General features: G+C 40.9%; 1 protein-coding gene across 2 annotated transcripts; it reads right to left on the bottom strand.

Annotated features, from left to right (window-relative positions):
* Window positions 1–742: 742 nt before the first annotated feature.
* Window positions 743–16,992, bottom strand: nap1l4a (nucleosome assembly protein 1-like 4a). 2 transcript variants are annotated; one of them, XM_078257550.1, is made up of 14 exons: window positions 16,925–16,992; window positions 15,925–15,963; window positions 14,928–15,000; window positions 13,858–14,002; window positions 13,316–13,402; window positions 12,000–12,134; window positions 11,849–11,920; window positions 11,600–11,739; window positions 11,223–11,368; window positions 7,306–7,325; window positions 7,062–7,181; window positions 6,874–6,909; window positions 6,639–6,689; window positions 743–2,499 (listed from the first exon to the last, which is right to left on the bottom strand). In XM_078257550.1, the coding sequence occupies exons 2-14, from the start codon at window positions 15,938–15,940 to the stop codon at window positions 2,461–2,463; spliced, it is 1,080 nt and encodes a 359-aa protein (XP_078113676.1). In that variant the 5' UTR covers window positions 15,941–15,963; window positions 16,925–16,992; the 3' UTR covers window positions 743–2,460. The 2 variants fall into 2 exon arrangements, with proteins under 2 accessions (XP_078113676.1, XP_078113675.1); XM_078257549.1 differs by lacking the exon at window positions 16,925–16,992 and adding an exon at window positions 2,887–2,922.
* Window positions 16,993–18,528: the final 1,536 nt, after the last annotated feature.

Raw genomic sequence — 18,528 nt, 5'->3', positions numbered from 1 at the left:
ATTCCAGACATTCTGGTTGCCTTGCCTGATGTTGGGCAGATCGTAGTTAAATTCCTCCCGCCTGGATACCACCATGATGTCACAAAGTCGCCATGGTGTTTGTGAGGAAGAAAAGGGTCAGTGGCTGCATTCTTAGGTCATCATGTTGAGGCTGTGACTGCATGCTTTGGGTCCAAGCTCCTCCTAATTATTTGCAAATCATCACCTGATGCCTAATAGTGAAGTCAATGTGTATGGCTACTCAGTGTCCAGTCACATTGTGCTGTCAACAGCATGTACACCCACCCAGGGAAACGTATCGGAGTCTGTTACTGGGGACTACTGAGCAGCTCCACTGGCGACTAAGTGCCTTGCTCAATAGGCATTTTCACCGATGACATTTTGACATGTTACAGTAGGAAAAGCACAGGTTGTAATAAAATGAATGGCAGAATTCCATTTAGCTGCTTCAGTTTCAGGATCCTGGTATTGTACATGCTGGCTTGCTGGGACACTTGAATAGAACTGAGCCATCATTAATGTTATTGGTAACACCTGTGCTTTTCATACGACAACTCAAAATGTCTGCTGTTAAAATGTCTAAAGATCATTCATTTAGACATATGTAACCTGAAACGAGGGGTTGCAAGGGGTCACAACTCAAAAAGTTAGGAAACAACTGCTCTACACTACTGATCAATCCACAAATGGCTGCCGCGCGCGCACACACACACACACACAACAAAAGACACAGAAACAAATGTCCATGTCGCACAACTTTAATAGAATATTTTAACTAACTCTGTACAAATTGAAAAGAAATATTGCGCAAGTAACAAATTGTGAATAAGAACCAGTTAAGGCCATTTCTAGCACACGGTCCAATGTGGTAGATTTGAAGATGTCAACCGTGGCTCTGAGAGATCTGTCCACCAAGATCTACAATCGTTCTTTTTAAAAAGAGAGAAGGGCTGGGCATTCTTTTTGCTGCAATTGCTCTCGCTGACCAGTCACCAGGCAAAGGTGTCCAACCAAACAGCAAAATCCAATGGCAGTATATAAAATACATTGGCAACCTCTATTTGTTTCCACAGACATTCTACTGAATCATCAGACAATAACAGAAATATTTATATATTCTTAAACAACTTTAAACGCTGAATTAGATTACACTGTGTTAATGACAATTGGCAAACAGTTGAATAAAAGAGGACGGTGTGTTTTGTCTTTCATTTTGGCTTCTCGGCAACAGAATTTTACATTTCATCCAAACATCCTGCACCCTGTCTCATCACTGACTGTAAATGGCATTTGATGAGAACTGGATGCATACCAGAAGTGATGACAACCAGTAAAGGTTGCGGGTCTGCCACTGTGTCTGCTTGTATATGGTATCTTTAAGGGAAATATTCACCAGACTGGATGTAATGCTTGGGCTAGGTACATCCGACAAATGTAGATCAACCCAAGTGAAAAGAAATTTGTACTTTTCAATGGTCTTCTTTTCTTAAATTGGTCGTATTATTCAAAAAGAGCTTTTCAGGGGTGATTGGGGCAAACAGGGAAGAGCTATATATATATATATATATATATATATATATATATATGACAGTTTTGAGGTATAACCACATGTCTGTCACATGATGTTAACTAAGTGTTACATGCTCAGTTTAATTGCTTGTTAAGCCCAATAGATCTGGGCAGAAGTGAGCAGCATTAATGCAGAACACAATTCTTAATTTTGACAATAAAAAAACATGACTTGGCAGTATTCACATTGTTGATGACCTGCTAAGTCCAAATACGATTTGAACAAACGAGAATGAGCCTATAACTGCAGCAGGGTTCCCAAAATGCACCACTCACAGACAGCTGCATGACACCAGAATAAATAGTCCAATGACATGACAATGAACATTTAAAAAAAAAAAAAAAAAGTAAATGAAATTCAAAATGATACATCGTATGCCTCTTAAAAAACACCATAACAAAAGAAAAACCATTTAGCAACCCCAGTGAAAGATTAAGTCAGACTTGTTCAACAGTTTCCTGGTAACCTAGAACTTCTCTTCTTGACATTAAAAAACCCTGAGTAACTGATTTATTTTTTTAATGAAAACTAAAGTTGGGATCCATTCCTTTCCTATTTTTTTTCCATATGATGATGTGCTGAGGTTCCTAGCAGTAGTAACCTACTCCACCTCAAAGAACAAGACTGTCCCTGATGCCATGGTAGTTTAATTAGAGTCAAGTCACTCCCTGCTTTAAGTTCGAATGAAGCCAAATAAAGAGGGATGAGATGGGCGCCAGACAAAAGAAAAAGAAGTCATGCACATAGTAAAAACGCAGTTTGGTTTGCGTTCTATTGCGTTCAGATGAAAGTTCATAAAAGAGCGGAGCCTGCAAGAGTAGCAGGACTTGCTGTTTGGCTAAGAACTGATTTGACGGACAGCAGGTCTCCACCTCCCCTGGTCACCACGGTTACTGCTGTTTGCATTCGGCAGGCTGGGGCTGTTCTTTCTGTGGGAAGCAGACAAGAGAGAAACCAGATTAGAAAACAAGAAGACAGAGAACTAATGAGACCACTAGGCATTAACTAGCAACTAGAAGAGGCTAACAAGAAAGCAAACGCTAGAGAACGAAAGCACCTGGTTTGGTACAGCAATGTTAGAAACCTGGGATGGGACTACAGGAGGAAAAACAAATAGATGGAAAGAGCAAAGACAGGACAGGAAGAACAGAAGCCGTATCTACCCAAGATGTGAGTTGAGGGTCCTAAACACCTCGGACTACTGGAAGAATCAAAGATGTAGTGAAAGAGAGGGAGGCAGCCAGACTTAGAGACAAGAGCCAATGGACTAGACAGTGTATCAAGTACGTGGAACGCCATCCTTATTTCTCCCTTACCTAGAAATTGCATGGGGTGAGAATGATTGATTATGCCTGTAATGGAAGGGAATCCAGGGAAGGGAGAGAAAACAATATGCACAAGATTAATCGTCACATTGAGAACTGACAGGGAGCACAGTGAAACGTTGAATTTGGTGAATGAGAACACTGAATTCCTGATGAAAAATAAACAAACTGATGAGCTGACAGCAGGTACCACGAGAGAAAAAATTCAAAACAATAAGCTACTATAGAAACTCATTCACAGACAACACAGCATTGTTGGTCACTCCTGATTTTAAAAAAAATAACTGATTACAGGCCACATTATGCACTTACTCACTATCAGACTGGAATAGCTCATAATGGAGCATAGTCATCTCTGTCCAACTAAACAATAAAATAAATGTCTCTTTCACCGACTGTCATTGTGTAATAATTTGTAGCCAATGGTCTGGGAGAGTGACTGCAGGAAAAGAAAACACCTTAAAAAGTCTGCCATATGCAGGATGTATTGCCTGTCTGAGCTGATGGTGGAAACCGGAGATACTCTAGCCTCTTTCCGACCAAGTAGTTACAGGAACGTAGTTATAGGAACAGTCCACTTCTAAACAGATTTACTAACTACTCTCCTCCAAAACCGTTTTTTCCCATTTGCATTCCCACTGGCCAAGTGGCCATAGGAACTGGTAGGAGGGGTAAGGAAGTGACGCAAGCACGGCAACGGTCTTTATAGCGTCGCCACTAGACTTTAGGAGGACTAGGCGGAGGCCATCGGAATGTTCCTGTTGTGCCTTGCCGGGAACCTCATAACGGAGTTCGAACGGCGGCGTTTAAAGACTAGGCGAGAGTACTTGACAGAGAAACACAGAAGCCGAAGGCTCCAGCGTAATATGATCCTAATTAATATGATGGAAGAAGATAGAAGAGCAGAGCGCAACAGGCAAACGAAACGACGGCCAAGTTTAACTAGCATTAACAATTAGCTGGTCGAATGCGTGATGTTTGTCTTGTGAGTTAACATACGTAGGCGAATTGCAACAGATAGTGAAGAATGTGTACCGTTTGTGTTTCAGACGTTGCTAGGTCACTAAGGGTTCGTATGCGGAAAAGGAAAAAGACTCTGCCCTGAAGTAGGAGCTGAAAGAGTGACTGCGGTCAGAGGAATTTAATAATCCCCAAATTGGTCCAGTTGGAACACGAGAGAAAAAGGGTTATAGGAACGTTCTCATTATCATGGGTCTCCAGTGAAATATAGACTTAAAACCGCAAGTTAAGCTAAAATATACTCTCTAGCTTCAGTTTACAGGACATGGGCGACTATGAACAAAAAGATCTTGAAGATCACTTGAAGATATCCTAAAGGTGACAGCAAATCCAGAACTCCATTGAGATGATTATTATTGGTGGTGGAACGACATACTGAGCTGTTCTGTACAGATTTTCAGTACGCTCTCTGAACCAAATCATTTTAAGTCTTTTACATCTGTAAGAGTGATGTAAAGATTTTTTCTTGACTTTGTCTTCGCTAGCTAAACCAACCATTAATAGTATCAGCAATATGGAGATGGCAAATGAGCCAGAGATGCAGAACCTCCCATATAATTTTGCACCCATGTAGAAGCGTTATCATTTTGCAGTTAATCAGCACATACGACTGGACAAAAAGTAGTACATTAGACGAATGCCAACAGTGTTATCTTGATACACTTTAAGTAGCTTTCAAATACACAATGGACTTAATTGCTTAAAATTATGACACGTAAAAGAGTAGTTTTTATTAGTGCTGTCAAACGATTAAAATAAAAAATGTTGTCCCATTATTTTTCTCATTTTAATGCTCTTATCAACATGGAAAAGTGGATTGGCTTGCTTTGTGCAAATGTTTTTTTTTTATTGAAAACAACATTGGCATACTGCAGTGTAGGGCTGAACGATTTTTGAAAATAATCTAATTGCGATTTTTTTCAAAAATATTGCGATTGCGATTCAATATGCGATTTATATAATATAAGCAATAAATAATTGTATAGTATGAACAACACAAGATTAGACAGATTAAACAAACCGTTCTTTCCTGGAGGCCAGGCCTCTATGTGATGATGAAATTAGGTGATGCATGAATTTATATGAATGACATCTTTTATTGAACTACTTCAGTCACAGTAGTATATTGAGCACTGACCAAGCCTGGTGTAAACATTCATATGAAAGTCAGAAACAAATCACAAACTAAAGTGCAGATTGCAGAAATATAAAAACAAGTATGTGGCTTTACCACACTTAGTAGTATTCACATTTAATTATCATTTACTGTAATAAACATATGTAAACATGTGGATTGCACTTTTTAAACACTGTCTTTGAACTTTACTAGACAGTTAAATAAGTAAAAATATAGTATATACAGTACGGTGTATTTTATTTACAACGCACACAGAGGAGCTGCCTCCAGCCAGAGGAGCTGCGTGCCGCGTGCATGACAGCGTCAACATTGCACTCACACTCAGAGACAGAGAGGTTATTGTTACGTTAGCAGTAGCATGCTGCTGCTGGTTTTGCCGTGGGATTAACTGTACTAATAAAAACGTTGAAAGCTCCCCGAACTTCATTTATCAGAGTCTGGTTGTTACCCCTCTCCATGGCTCCTCCACTCCATATCTTTATAACGGAGCTAGCTAACTGGAGCTAACCGCTAATCATAGCTAATCGTTGCTAACCGAGCCTTCAGTTCTGCGTGCCTGTATCCATTAACTGCATGTCAAGCCCGAATAAAACCCTTCATTTTATTAAAATGGCTGTGAAAGTTTTAAACTACAACTCAGAGTTGTTTGAATGACAGAAATCTGCTCAAGGTACGGCGTAGCGTTAGCGTGCTAAGTTGATGCTTTCTCTGCGGGTGCAGACTGATTTGCTTTTGCGAGTCACGTGACCAAATCGCAGCCTTTGTGATTAGGAAATCGCATCTTAACATATCGCGATATTATCGCAAATGCAATTAATCGTTCAGCCCTACTGCAGTGTTCAATTTCACACTAACATTCCCACTTGGAGCAAATAATCTCTCACACAATGTAACGGCTTTGACGAGGGGGCGGAGAATTGGCATCAGCTGTGTGCTTGGCCATCAAGAGGTATTTCAGACTGGACGTGCTGCGATGATAGCTCAGTTTGAAATGACAAAACACACAGATCACTTTGGTCTTGTCAATGGAACCATTTGGCAACTTTTTAAAAGTAAACTTTCCATTCAGAATCTTATTGGCATCCATTTCGGCGTCTCACGCTCGCCATCCACTCAAAACGTAACGTCAGCCTACTACTCTTTGGCCGGCCTGCAAGCCCAAACAAGTGTGTGCGGCGTGCCTGTTTTGTTTCCGGTCTAGCTAGATTCGGTGTAGTGTTGTAGTTTTTCTAACATTACTAGTTGTTGCAACAGCATGTGAAAAAAACTACGAAGTTTGCTAGGCCAAAAAGAACGTTGACAAAAAATTGACACCGTTAAAATGGGTTTGTGTTAACGCCGTTAATAACGCGTTTAACTGACAGCACTAGTTTTTATGAATGTGATGTTAAGGACATCGTCCAAGTAGTTTTTTTAGGAAGCCTTCTCTGACCATAACACAAAATTGCTGCACGGCACTGTGCTGTTCCAGGGGGCAATCATTATCACAATAAAACCAATACAAAACACATGACGAGCAGGTGCACAATTAAAAAAAATAAAAAAATAAATCTAATCAGAAAAAATGTCAAGAATTCATTCTGACCTTGGGGTCGTCTCCCTCATCATCGTCATCGTCACCCTCCTCATCTTGTTCCTGAGACACGAAGACATGATGATTATAAGATTTTAAGGAACCCCTGGTTCAACAAAATATATACCATGACTACTATTATTACATGGTGTAGCAGTGATGTGTATGGTGGTACAGTTTGTGTGAATAGTGATGCCAGCTGTCGGATATATCAGATCAAATTCAGCGTTTTAGTGGCATTACTAACCTCTTCATCTCCCTCTTCCAGCTCCTCCTCTTCAAACTGCATAAAGAAATGTAAAAATAGACGTGGTAAAACAGTGACGACAAGTTTAGCTTATATGTCCTCAAAAAAAAAATGTCAGTCTGCAAACATCCTATCTTGTGGCTTTTTTCAGTGTCCAAGTGTAACATTGTTAGAGGAAAAACACTCACACTCTCGTCATCTTCCAGGGCCTCTCCAGTGAAATACAGCACTGCTCTGGGAACTATTCTCTCACGGAAGAAATGACCAATCTCAAAGTCTGTGGCTAGGGTGAACTCAGAGTCTTCGTCCTATAAAACATGAACACATGGAGACCATTTCAAAACCGCTACAAATCCGATCTGATTGATGGTAAAAAAAAATGCAGTAAAAATGGGTGGTAATTTTATGAAGAATAAGCTACATTTTACTCACCATTTCGCCATCTGGTGAAGCTGTAAGGGAGAGAAAATATATAATTTAACTAATAAGCACCTCAACACCTTGCTTTACAATGACTACAGAAGGCAATTATATGGTATGATGAAAAGTGGAAAATTGGATGGATTTTAAACAGCACATTCATTTTAAAATGACCAGTTAAGCCAACAGCCAAAGGCAGATGTTACATTTGTTTTACAATATGGGGCAGCTTTGGGATTAGCTGTGATTCAACCAAGATCTGAAAGCCCATTTAACGGTACGTTCCAGACAACTCAGAAGTCGAAAATGTTCGACTTCCTACTAGAAAAAAATACAATGGAACGCCACTCAAAGTTGGAATTCCTACTTGTAAACTCGGGGGAAATCCATCTACCCCGACTTCAAAAAGAAGGAGTTGCCTGACGTCACAAAAACATGGCAGCATCGATAAAAGGTAAACATTCAACTAAAAGGCAACGCAAAGTATATTTGCCTGTATTTAAGTACACTAATATTTATGAAATAGTTAGTGCCTGAGCACAAAAGTGCCAAGGAACCTATCGTTTTTGTAAGAATTCTTATTTTTCTGCTGCTTAAGCACATTTCTGAGAAAACTCACCAAAATTGGCACACGTCACTGGTGAAAAAGTTCTGTAGTGATTGGGTTTGGGCGTTGCCACCGGGCTCCATAGCACCTCCTAATGCACCCCATGGTTTGGATAAAGTTCCTTTTATGTTCACGACATTTGGTGGGAACATTTGTGCCATCTTGAGGAACATATATAATTTATATTTAATTTTTCCACCTGACAGGAAGTCAGCCGTCTTGGATTTTGTGGGTTCATTTTAATTTTACGAACATGTTTGAGGACTACAGAATGCACGAAAACTCTCAAAATGTTATAATTTTATAAACTTAATATTTCAAATACTAAATAATTTAATTTGATATCGCATTTAGGCTTGGGCGTGGCATGGTGGGTCCATAGCGCCCCCCCCCCCCCTCCTAATTAGTTTTAGGCGTTGACCGCATTTTTGACACCCTTTATCTATGGTATATTAGGCCCTTAACAGGTATGGGACTTTTTGAAACCCATCCTAGAGGATTCAACAGATCCTTTTCAAATTGGGTCAGCAGAATGTCAAGACTTTTATGATGCCAAATTGCAAAGCTTTTGCATTTGGTAGAACGTATTGTATGTATTTGCCGGCCATTTTGTGCGTTTCACTTTACATTGTCCAATCTGCCTGAGACTTCACATGCTAGATAAGACTCCAGACCTGGAGACATCTACACGCCCATAGTGAGTTATGGTCTTTCCGCCACCTGCTGGCAATAGGAAGTCAGCCTTATGTGACAAACTTAATCCGATTTACATGACATTTTTATGGTGTGGTCTACATATGATATACAGCAACATGACGTAAAGTTTGTTCTCTCTAGTGCCACATAGTGGACAGAGGAAGTGTTACAGGCAACCGACATCCTGCCAGTTCCCCCGACGTGCTGGGAGGGGCGAGGGCCTGTTCATCGCTGCTTGCAGCTTTAATTAGATATGTTTTCAAGTATAAAAGTGCCGTAAAATAAATTGTATTATGGCATGTTAGCTAATGCATAATTTTTCCTCCTACTGTTCCATTTATATCGATGGTTTATATATGCAAATGAGCTGTGCTGCTGAGAGTTCATTGTGTGTAGACCATTTACCAGCCCGACCTCCGACTGAACAAGGCAACAACCATGCTTATTATCAATGACATCACAAGGCAAGATCACATCATCTACAGAAAATGACTGTAAGATTGTAGATGGCTGTTAAGCAAACAGCTGTGCTCCAACCTCTGAGCAAGACACTGACTAACGGTGACATCATCCCATCCTTCCTCTTCTTTCAACAATATTGCAGGAAGGAAACGACTTTGTTACACTAACGAGGTTCTGTACACGCTCTACAGCGTGAGCATCAGAATTTCAACATGTACTCCAACATCGGGGTCCACTACTGTACGATCATCAGCATACATTTAAAAGGCTCAGTATGTGCTGTGCCATATACTCTCTTATCCAATCAACAACAACAAAACATTTTGTTCACACATCCATTAACTACACAGCAGTCAAGTCACATGCACCGTTTTGTGCGTGTTCACATGATTAGTGAGCTTCTTCACTAATGGACATCCCAACCCAGAACTGCACAGTGCACACCTGAACACACTTGAATAAGGGCTATTTATATCCACCATTCATATACCGGGGCTGTAATACAAACATTTGCTCAGCCAATGAGTGATCAGTCAACCTGTCAAAGTCAGAATAAGTCCAGGCATGTCTCACAGGTAAGTTGACTACACAGGAAAGACGACACAGTAGTTAAATAAAGGTATATTCTGCCTAACTTACTGATGACTCATTTCAAGATATTTTACTTATATCATATTTACTTACATGATCTGTCACTGTATTATTCACTTACCGTTTATGCAACTGAACAAAAGACTGCCTCACCTTTGATGAGGGCAATCACACCAGTAAGGTTACCTAATGTCTTAAAGGTATGATTTAATCATTTAAATAAACTAACATCAGGCAGAATTATTCTAAAATGTAACAAGCTAAAAGCCTTTTGTTGTTAAATGCTTCTACAGTACTGAGTCTTTCATTTATTTATTCTCTTTAAGTTCTCGGAGATGTTTACTCTTCAGTCAGTCATTTGTGAAGTTGTTTTAGGTAGTAGGTTGTTGTTGTTGTTGTGTCAGTGCTCTTATAATTTGCCACTTTGTCATTTATGTCACTTATTAACTAACTGTTTAGCGCCACAAAAGCTACTAAACTCTGGACAATAATGGGAAAATCAAAGTTGATTGAAAGTTTGACGGTCCAGTGACACACAGTCCAACATCAGTGAGCAACAGACATGCTGACTGTTTCACCTACACACAGCAGAGCAACTGCACAATCTGACACAGTTTAGGAGTCTGCCGCCACCTGCTGTTGAATGCAGCTTAATGCAGTGACCAATGGTAAAACCACATGACATGACATGCATGCTAACATGTTGCCATGTTTCTGCAAATTAACGCAGACATGTTGACTGTTAGGGCGCATTCAGACCAAAGAAAGCGATCCGGTCATTTGTCGCAGGGTTGTGTGGCAGTGGGAGTGTCACTTAAATGACCCATTTGTGTGATGTCTTGTTGTGTTCTTTAACCCCCCAATGCAGCACAAGTAGACTTTATATTTCACAATTGTTGTTTTCTGTCAGAATGACATTTCTGACCACACTTGAAGGCAGCTTCACCTTATGGAGAAAGAAAGCACTGTGCTTTGTGCTTCAGCTTGTTGCAGGAAACGGTCAGCTTTTATACAAACTCCTGGGCAGTTAAGTGCTTGCGTTTCGTTTTTCACCCCCATAGATAGCGTTTTAGAACTTTCTTGTGGCAGCGATAGAGACGGTGAGGTTTCCCGTTTACTGTACGGGACTCTCACAGTGCCTCAAACCGACAAGTCTGATCGGCGGTTACATTAGTGGCCAGCGCAGCGTGACGTCGGGTTGCATTTCTGTCTCCGTCTCAACTTTTCGCCGCAGACCACTGTAGGGTTTTTTTCGGCTCCACCATGTGGACCCCACCGCCACCATGTGGACCCCACCGCCACCATGTGGACCCCACCGCCACCAATTTAAAATGAATGGGAAGACTGTATGTAAACGCAGCCTTACACAGGTGTATGTGTGAGCTTTCAGTGCTTCAGGGTTTTCTCAAGGAGTTTGTGTACAACGCGTGTACACAGCTAATAGAGCAAAGCTTTACATTTAAATAGTTACTGCTAAGTGAGATAGTTGTTGAAAAGAAGTAGGAGTAATTGCTTTAAATATCACATTTAAATCCACTACATTTTGTGTGCATCTAGTTCTGTGTGCTCTCACCTTTGACAGGGTTAAAGAAGTTGAAGAAAGAGTCGTTGGGGACCTGTTTGGTAACAGTGCGGACAGTGCCACGGCCTTTATGCTTCTGCTTCTTCTTAATAGTTTTCACAGTCACATCCTTCCCCTTGTGCCAGTCAATCTGACAGCTATAGAGAGGAGATGTGCAAAAAAAGTGAGAGGTGGCAGAAAGCAAGCACGCAAAAAAAGTAAAAGTTGGAAGTGCCAAGAGGAGGCTGATATGTGAGATGTAAAGTCAGGAGAGATTAATATAGAAAGAGTGAACAGAAATGTTTAACAAACCACACAATCCCTAACCTCAACATCATATGTGGCAAAGACACAGTTTTAGAAGCATGCTTGTATGCTCTCTCTCTCACCCTTCACAGTCAATGATCTCTGGCCCCTCGAATGAGAAAGGCTCTGAGGCATCAGGCTCTGACTTCATCTTGTAGACTTTAGTGAGGACTGCATTGTTGAAGTAACCATTGGGCTCAAAGTGGAACTCTAATGTGAAACTCTGGGAGAAACACCAAGATATATAGATAATTTCACACAGCATTTTAACTCTTATGTAGTTTTTAATTTGGAAAGATACCAATTCATTATTATAACATGTGGATACTGACCATTGGCTGTCCTGGCTCAGAGAACTTGACTTGAATATCTCTCAGGTGCTTTAGGATGGGCTCATCATGTTCCTGGTGGTAGATAAACAGTGAGATCATAGACATAGGGCATGCATACAGCATGAGTGAGAGATCAATCATTTAAATGTACCTGTAGCATGTCACTGAGCATGTCCACACTCTTGAATATGGTAAGCCAGAACTCGGGAATGCCTTTTGGGTCTTCCTGTGGCGTGGCTTCCTCTTTCTTTGCATCCTCAATGGCAGCTTTTTCCTTTACCTCCTCCTACAAGAAGTGGGCAGCACACGCATCACAATTCACTGTTCACGAAAATCTAAACAATTAAGTTTGTTGAGCTTTCGAGAAGTCGCACTGAGATTAAGAGGTTTTACAATACACAGATCTTGTGTGTACAAAGAAATCAAATAAACGCAGCAACAAAACGGTCATCAGAGTTTGTCAGTCCGAGTGATTCTCATTAAAACCACATTGACCACAATCCTGTTGGACAATTTCAGCAGACTCTTGGTATCGTTTATGAGATTCAAGCAGCCTGTGTGATTGTAAGAAAGCTCTCTTTTCCTTTATGGAAAACCATAGGAAGTAGGATTTGGAAAAGTAATCAGGCTCTTAAAACAAACAAAATGAAATCAGCGACAAGTTCAATCTCACCATTGTGCACAATTTTACAACGGTTTCCTGGTTGAACAACGTTTCCTCGGAAAGGTGTGAACCGGTGTTCAACTAGCCTGACAAGCCAGACCCAACATCTTGATGTGGGAACTCACCATTGGCAGGGCTCAATCTGAGGGGCGGGATAAACGGTTGTCTTTCAAATTCCCTCTGCACGCAATAGGATAGCGCTACAACCAGGCAGAGCAACGAAGAAGGTAGCGGAACTAGTTGATAGATTAAACTTTTGCCGTATCCGGTCGGCAAAACTCCGAACACACCTTCCTTTTTTAAGAATGACTTCAGTGCCGTTCTTTGTACCTCCAAGTCTTCCAGAGTCGCGGCCAAAGCCGATTCGAAAGACCGCTGTTCGCCAGCAGCGGCATGCGGAACCGTTGCAACTCTGCCGTCAATATGTTAAGCCCGCCCACCGACTCTATACACGATGTGATTGGCCTGACTAGAGTTTGGTTTTTCCAGCTCACAAGCCAACGGAGAGTTGCTAGACTGACCGTGGCTGCAAATTACATTTGCTGCCACTAGGGTGCGTCTAGATTTCTAGGCTAGTGTTCAACGGCTTTGAGTTACGTTTTCTCTCGTTTGGTGGGTGTGTCTCTCGTTTATTGGCTGTGTCACAGGTGATACCCAATCAGCAGAGACGTGTATGTAAACTCATGGTAATAAAAAGGCAGAGCGCCTGTGCACACAACAGGGTGTTCAAAAAAAAAAACCTTTTCAGTTTTAAAAAACGTGTTGCTACGTTTTGTCCGGGCTGAACATGGCCCTGTACTTACAGCTAGCTCCTCCTCTTCCTCTCTGTCACTGTGCCACTCGCACTCTTCGTCTGTGGGTTCCGCTGTTCCTGTGACAATATCTCGTCTCTGTGACACACATACGTTACGACAAAGTTAATCATTATAGACAGGAATTTGAGAATATTAGCGTGAAATATCTGTATATGAACAAGCATTCATTTGACTCACTCACACACACACTCACACACACACAGTTCTTGTCACTAGCTCTGGAAATAGCCTTGACTGACAAAAGAACAGTTGACTACTCGTTGAGGCAGTTTTTAATTTAGCACCAAGAATGCATCCTCACTGACCTCAGATCAGACCAGAGAGGCACACTTCACCACCCATTAGTGCAGGGAACAACACAAATAATTTATACATCTTTGGTCTCTTAACAAATAAGAGACCTTATTTGCTATCTTTTGTTTTTTCCCCTAGCCTTTGCATTAACATAAAATGACCAAAGAAAATTCTAACAGTCAAGTGAAGTGAAGTAAAGCAAACGTTCTCTTATAAAAAATAAAACATTAGCGTACCTTGTCAAACAGTGGCTGATAGAGAGCGGCATACTTCCTCTCTAGCTCATGGACCTCCTCGTAGAATTTAGCCTCTATGTTGGCACACTGCACCTGTAGCCTTTTCAAGGCATGCACTCGCCTCTTCACTACTTTAGGAAGCATGCTATGAGAGGAGAAAAACATGGGATTTGATCTGGATTGGAATCATTTACAGTTAAAGAAAAATATGATTCATGTTTTGGAAGTAGAACTGTTACACTGAACCAATTCTTCCACAATCTTTAATCCTTTAAACTGGTTAGTCATCGACCTGGTGGGTTGGGAACCATCAAAGGATCTGGAGATGGGTTTTGTTTGTGGGTGGGGTAGTGTGACACCGTTTCCTTTACCAACAAAAATTCTATAGTGTCAACTTCCTCTTTTCATCAGACAAAGTAATAATAGTCAATAATCTAACAAATGGGTTTGTTTTACAAGTGTGAAAAGTTGTTGCCAATGTTATGCATGAAATAAGAATAGTTTGATGTATTAAACCTCAAGTGGATCATTTTATATGTGATTTTGAAAACATTCAATGTCGGAGTATTTAATTGAAAAACTATTTCAAGTAAGTTCACCCAAAAGTACCTGATGATATCAAGGTCACAATCCTGAATGTTTAAATTAACAATCAGATCACAAGTACACCTCTCCACAATACCACCTTGGGTAATAAAACACCATGTTTAAGTCATGAGGAAGTAAGTTAAATGCCATCTTTTGGCTGGTAAGTGCAAATTACATCAATGTGCAACTGGCAATTGTGACCAAAACTGGCATTTTTTAAACAACAGATAGATAGCTAGATAGATATATTATAAAAAGTAAAAAGTGTCCAAGGAACATACAAAGATAATAATGCTAATAATGTTTAGATAGTTCACTGCCGTATTGGATAAGAAGCATAAGCAGTTACCACTTTGCACTATTGCCATCTCAAGTTGTCTGGCAAGTAATGTGAATAATAGCATGTTGTAACAATGAGAATCTTTCCATTTTAACATTCTATCTCATATAATACAAACGTAGTATAAACCAGCTTCACTGACCTTTCCAAGAAGTGGAAGCTGACAGGTCTGTCCATCTGCCCAACTGGATTCTGCATCCCTTGTTCCCCTTTACCTGCCAATCCAACAAAGAACATTGTTGCCGGTTATTATTATTATTACACAAATTGCTTAAAATTACAAGAACAAGGGTTGTGCCATTCTTAACATGCATAGTGTTGTTTTAATTGTGGCTCACAATACACTTATTACACAATTCAATACATCAGCACTCAAATGAGTAATTTGTGAAACTTTCTAAGTTGGATTTTTGTTTATACTGTCAGTTGTTGCGGTTATGATAATTTCAAGTTTCACATTTAGTTTCATAATACCTCAACTAATGTTTAACCCCTAGTATGAACCAACTTCTCTCACACTGACTATCTAATTTAGTATGGTACGTTAACTTCAGAATCAGCTTTAATAGCCAAGTAAGTGCGAAAATATGCAAGGAATTTGACTCCAGCTGCTCTCAAAGTACATACACAAGAATCTAGGATACATACACTACCGGTCAAAAGTTTGGGGTCACTTAGAAATTTCCATTCCACTCCATTATAGACAGAATACCAGCTGAGATCAGTTGCATTGTTTTTCTAACCAGGGCAGCAGTTTTCTGACTACATTATGTGTTTACATAATTGCAAAAAGGTTCTCCAATGTTTTCTCAGTAAGCCTTTTAAAATGATATCAGATTAGTAAACAGAATGTGCCTTTGGAACATTGGATGAATGGTTGCTGATAATGGGCAATGCAATGTAGATATTGCATTAAAGGTCAGCCACTTCTTTCTACAACAGTCGAGAACCCCCAAACATTTGACTGGTAGTGTAAATAAGGATAAAAACAAGCTGAACAAAGTAAACAAATATTTGGCTACTATGTACAGATATAAGTTTGTATATAAAAAGGTGTACATATACACATGTAAACAAACAGCAATATGAGGATTGTAAATAGGTAGATAGCAAATAACTTAAAATATGTTTGTCATTACCTTTATTGGCGTCCATTACCGAGTGACAGCTCCTTCCCCCTCTAATAAAAACAGATACATTATATTAGACATTATACTCGTCATCATGAGTCGCAGACTGATTGAGTTACTACTGACAGAGCCAGCAACAGCGTGAATGAGAAAAACTGTGACAATTGTATTTCACCAGCGAGCGCGTTTGCGCCTGTCATTTAATCATTCTTATCATTATTACATTGCCACACAACCATCATCTCCGTTGATTGTACGAGGGGTGCTAACTGAAACAAGCGTCAGCTAGGAAGTCGGAGCGACTGACCAGCTGAGCTCACTTGACTCAAAAACAGCAACACTGGTGTTGCGCAAGCGCAGGCCGATGACGCATTGACATGCTAATGGCAGCTGGGCTAGGCTATGACAACCAAAGTTAGCATCTCTCCATTTACAATAAGTAAAATTACTATCGCTGCCTCTGACAGTTACAGAGGATCACTGATAAAACCATATCAAATGAATCTACACTCTTACATCGGCGTACAAACAAGCACATATTAATACTAACATGGTATGGGCGGTGCCAAAGATCTGACAGCAGCTAGCTAACCGAGCTAGCTACGAGTCAACGTGCTATGAACAATGCTTTAGCTAACAGCAAGTGCGAAGGTTAACAAATTTAATTAACCTTGTATCCCCCATTCGCACAAACTAGCTAATGATAATGTTGTATGCTAATAAGTTGCTAAAGCAACAATGCTAAGACTATCCATTATTTAGAAAAACTGCCCGTTAACGTTACAGCTAACTTATTGCTAGCCGCCCGCATTGACAAGCTGATCGTTAGCTAATGAAAGCACCAGAGTCAGAGCAAAGTGTCTTCAAGACAGTTCACCAGCGGCCTTTCTCATTAGTGAGATCATTCGTAACGTTACTAATCAATACCCTAACATGATAGCAAATGTTTGTATTAATGAAACGGCTGTGCATACTAGCTGTTTTAGCAGTCTTATATCTATGGTCTTACCTCTAGCTGAGCGGAATTATAGCTGGTCGCCTTCCTCTCGCCAATTTTTTTCCTAGGGTGGTGAAGACATGACCCGCCCTCGTTGCCTGCGCTGGTTGGGTTGGTTAGGTTTAGGCAAGATGCTTGGGATTGGTTAGGTTTAGGGTAAGAATGTCAGGGTACGCCAATCAGAGGCAGAGTAAGGCGGTACCTGCCTTCGCTATCCTGGGAAAAAAAACTCGCTTCCCTCACGCGTCTTCGCTTCAACCCCCACGGGCGAGCGACACGCGCTCCAGCATCCTGGATTCTCATTGGACAGCTGGTAAAAGCATGGTGCTGCATTCAAGTGATGCGTTGCGAAAATCACAGTCAGTATTTTTGCTCAATTATCTGTGCTCTCTCACATCGGGTGCTTATGTCTCCATCTTCTCTGTATTTTGAACAGTAACATGGTTATAAGGGTAATCATGATTTCTGTTCTGCCTGAGTGCTTTTCTGACATTGTAGAAACATTACACACAGACCACACACTATGTAAGTGTTTTGATTACTACAAAAGTGCAAGCTGTGTCTGTAAGCAGATCAGAGCAAAGACAAAGAGCAAATGGTGTTAGTTGGGCAAGCCAGGGGAAGAGGGTAAGATGTACGCTCCTCCTGAGACAAGAGGTGCTTTTCTGACCGGATAGTACTTTTACTTTTTAGAGGAAAAGTACACTTCTAAGCAGTTCTAAGAACTACTCTCCCCCAAAAAAAATTTTTCCGTTTGCATTCCCACTGGCCAAGTGGCCATAGGGACTGGTAGGAGGGGTAAGGGAGTGACGCAAGCACAGCAACGGTCTTTATAGCATTGTCACTAGACCATAGCGCCACATACAACAACAACGCAGCAGCATGGAGGAGGCCGTACATGGCCAGCAGTGCCTGCACCTCTGCATCAGTCCACTTTTCTCGTAGTAATTCACGTAATGTTTTGCTCAACACAGATGGGGCTTTATTATACTCGGAACAGACCTCACCTGTGTGTGTGTGTGTAACGGCCGGCGAGCCGCAGGACACGCTTGCGGAGTTTAACTCCGAAAAGACAGTTAACCACAGGTTCCCGTTAATCTTATGATGGACATGTGTTGTGATATTTAAACAAACGAACTGTCAACGGCGAAATAAAAGCCTCTTATTTACGAGAGCGGTCTGAGAGACCTCCAGCTTACCGCAAGGTGTCTGAGCATGACTGGCCGAGCGACGAGCTACAGGCCGGGGCAGGCGCTTGCTGGCTGTCGCCTCACTTCATGGAGGTTCTCAACTCCGAAAACTTTGAAGCAAATTGTCAATTCGGCATCAATTTTCGCAAGACTGCCTATATTCAAAATCTAAACAGTTAATTTCTTGCCTAAAACGTTGTCAGAAGTGAATTTAATGATGAATAAGATGGTGAAAATTGTTAAAAATGTCCTGTTGCTGCTCTGTCTGCAAGTTTCCGAGTTGGCAGTGGGCGTGACTTATAAGTTCGACCAATCAAGTACACTTAGGAAAAGGGAAAAGACCCTGCTCTGAAGTAGGAGCTAAAAAAGTTTGCTACTGCGGCCAGAGGAACTTAAAAATCCCCAAATTTTTCCTGTCGGAAAACG

The sequence above is a fragment of the Sander vitreus genome, chromosome 8 (assembly GCF_031162955.1).
Source record: "Sander vitreus isolate 19-12246 chromosome 8, sanVit1, whole genome shotgun sequence".
Taxonomy (NCBI): Eukaryota; Metazoa; Chordata; class Actinopteri; order Perciformes; family Percidae; genus Sander; species Sander vitreus.
Note: the sequence above shows the minus strand (reverse complement) of the source record. Positions and strands in the feature narration are given on the sequence as shown.

Excerpts from the sequence above, each read along its gene's own strand:
- nap1l4a (XM_078257550.1), bottom strand. Across the intron at positions 13,403-13,857 it reads ATCAGCCACTGTTTGACAAG|AGACGAGATATTGTCACAGG; the intron begins GTACGCTAATGT and ends TGTGTGTCACAG. Across the intron at positions 11,921-11,999 it reads TGCTCAGTGACATGCTACAG|GAACATGATGAGCCCATCCT; the intron begins GTACATTTAAAT and ends ATCTACCACCAG.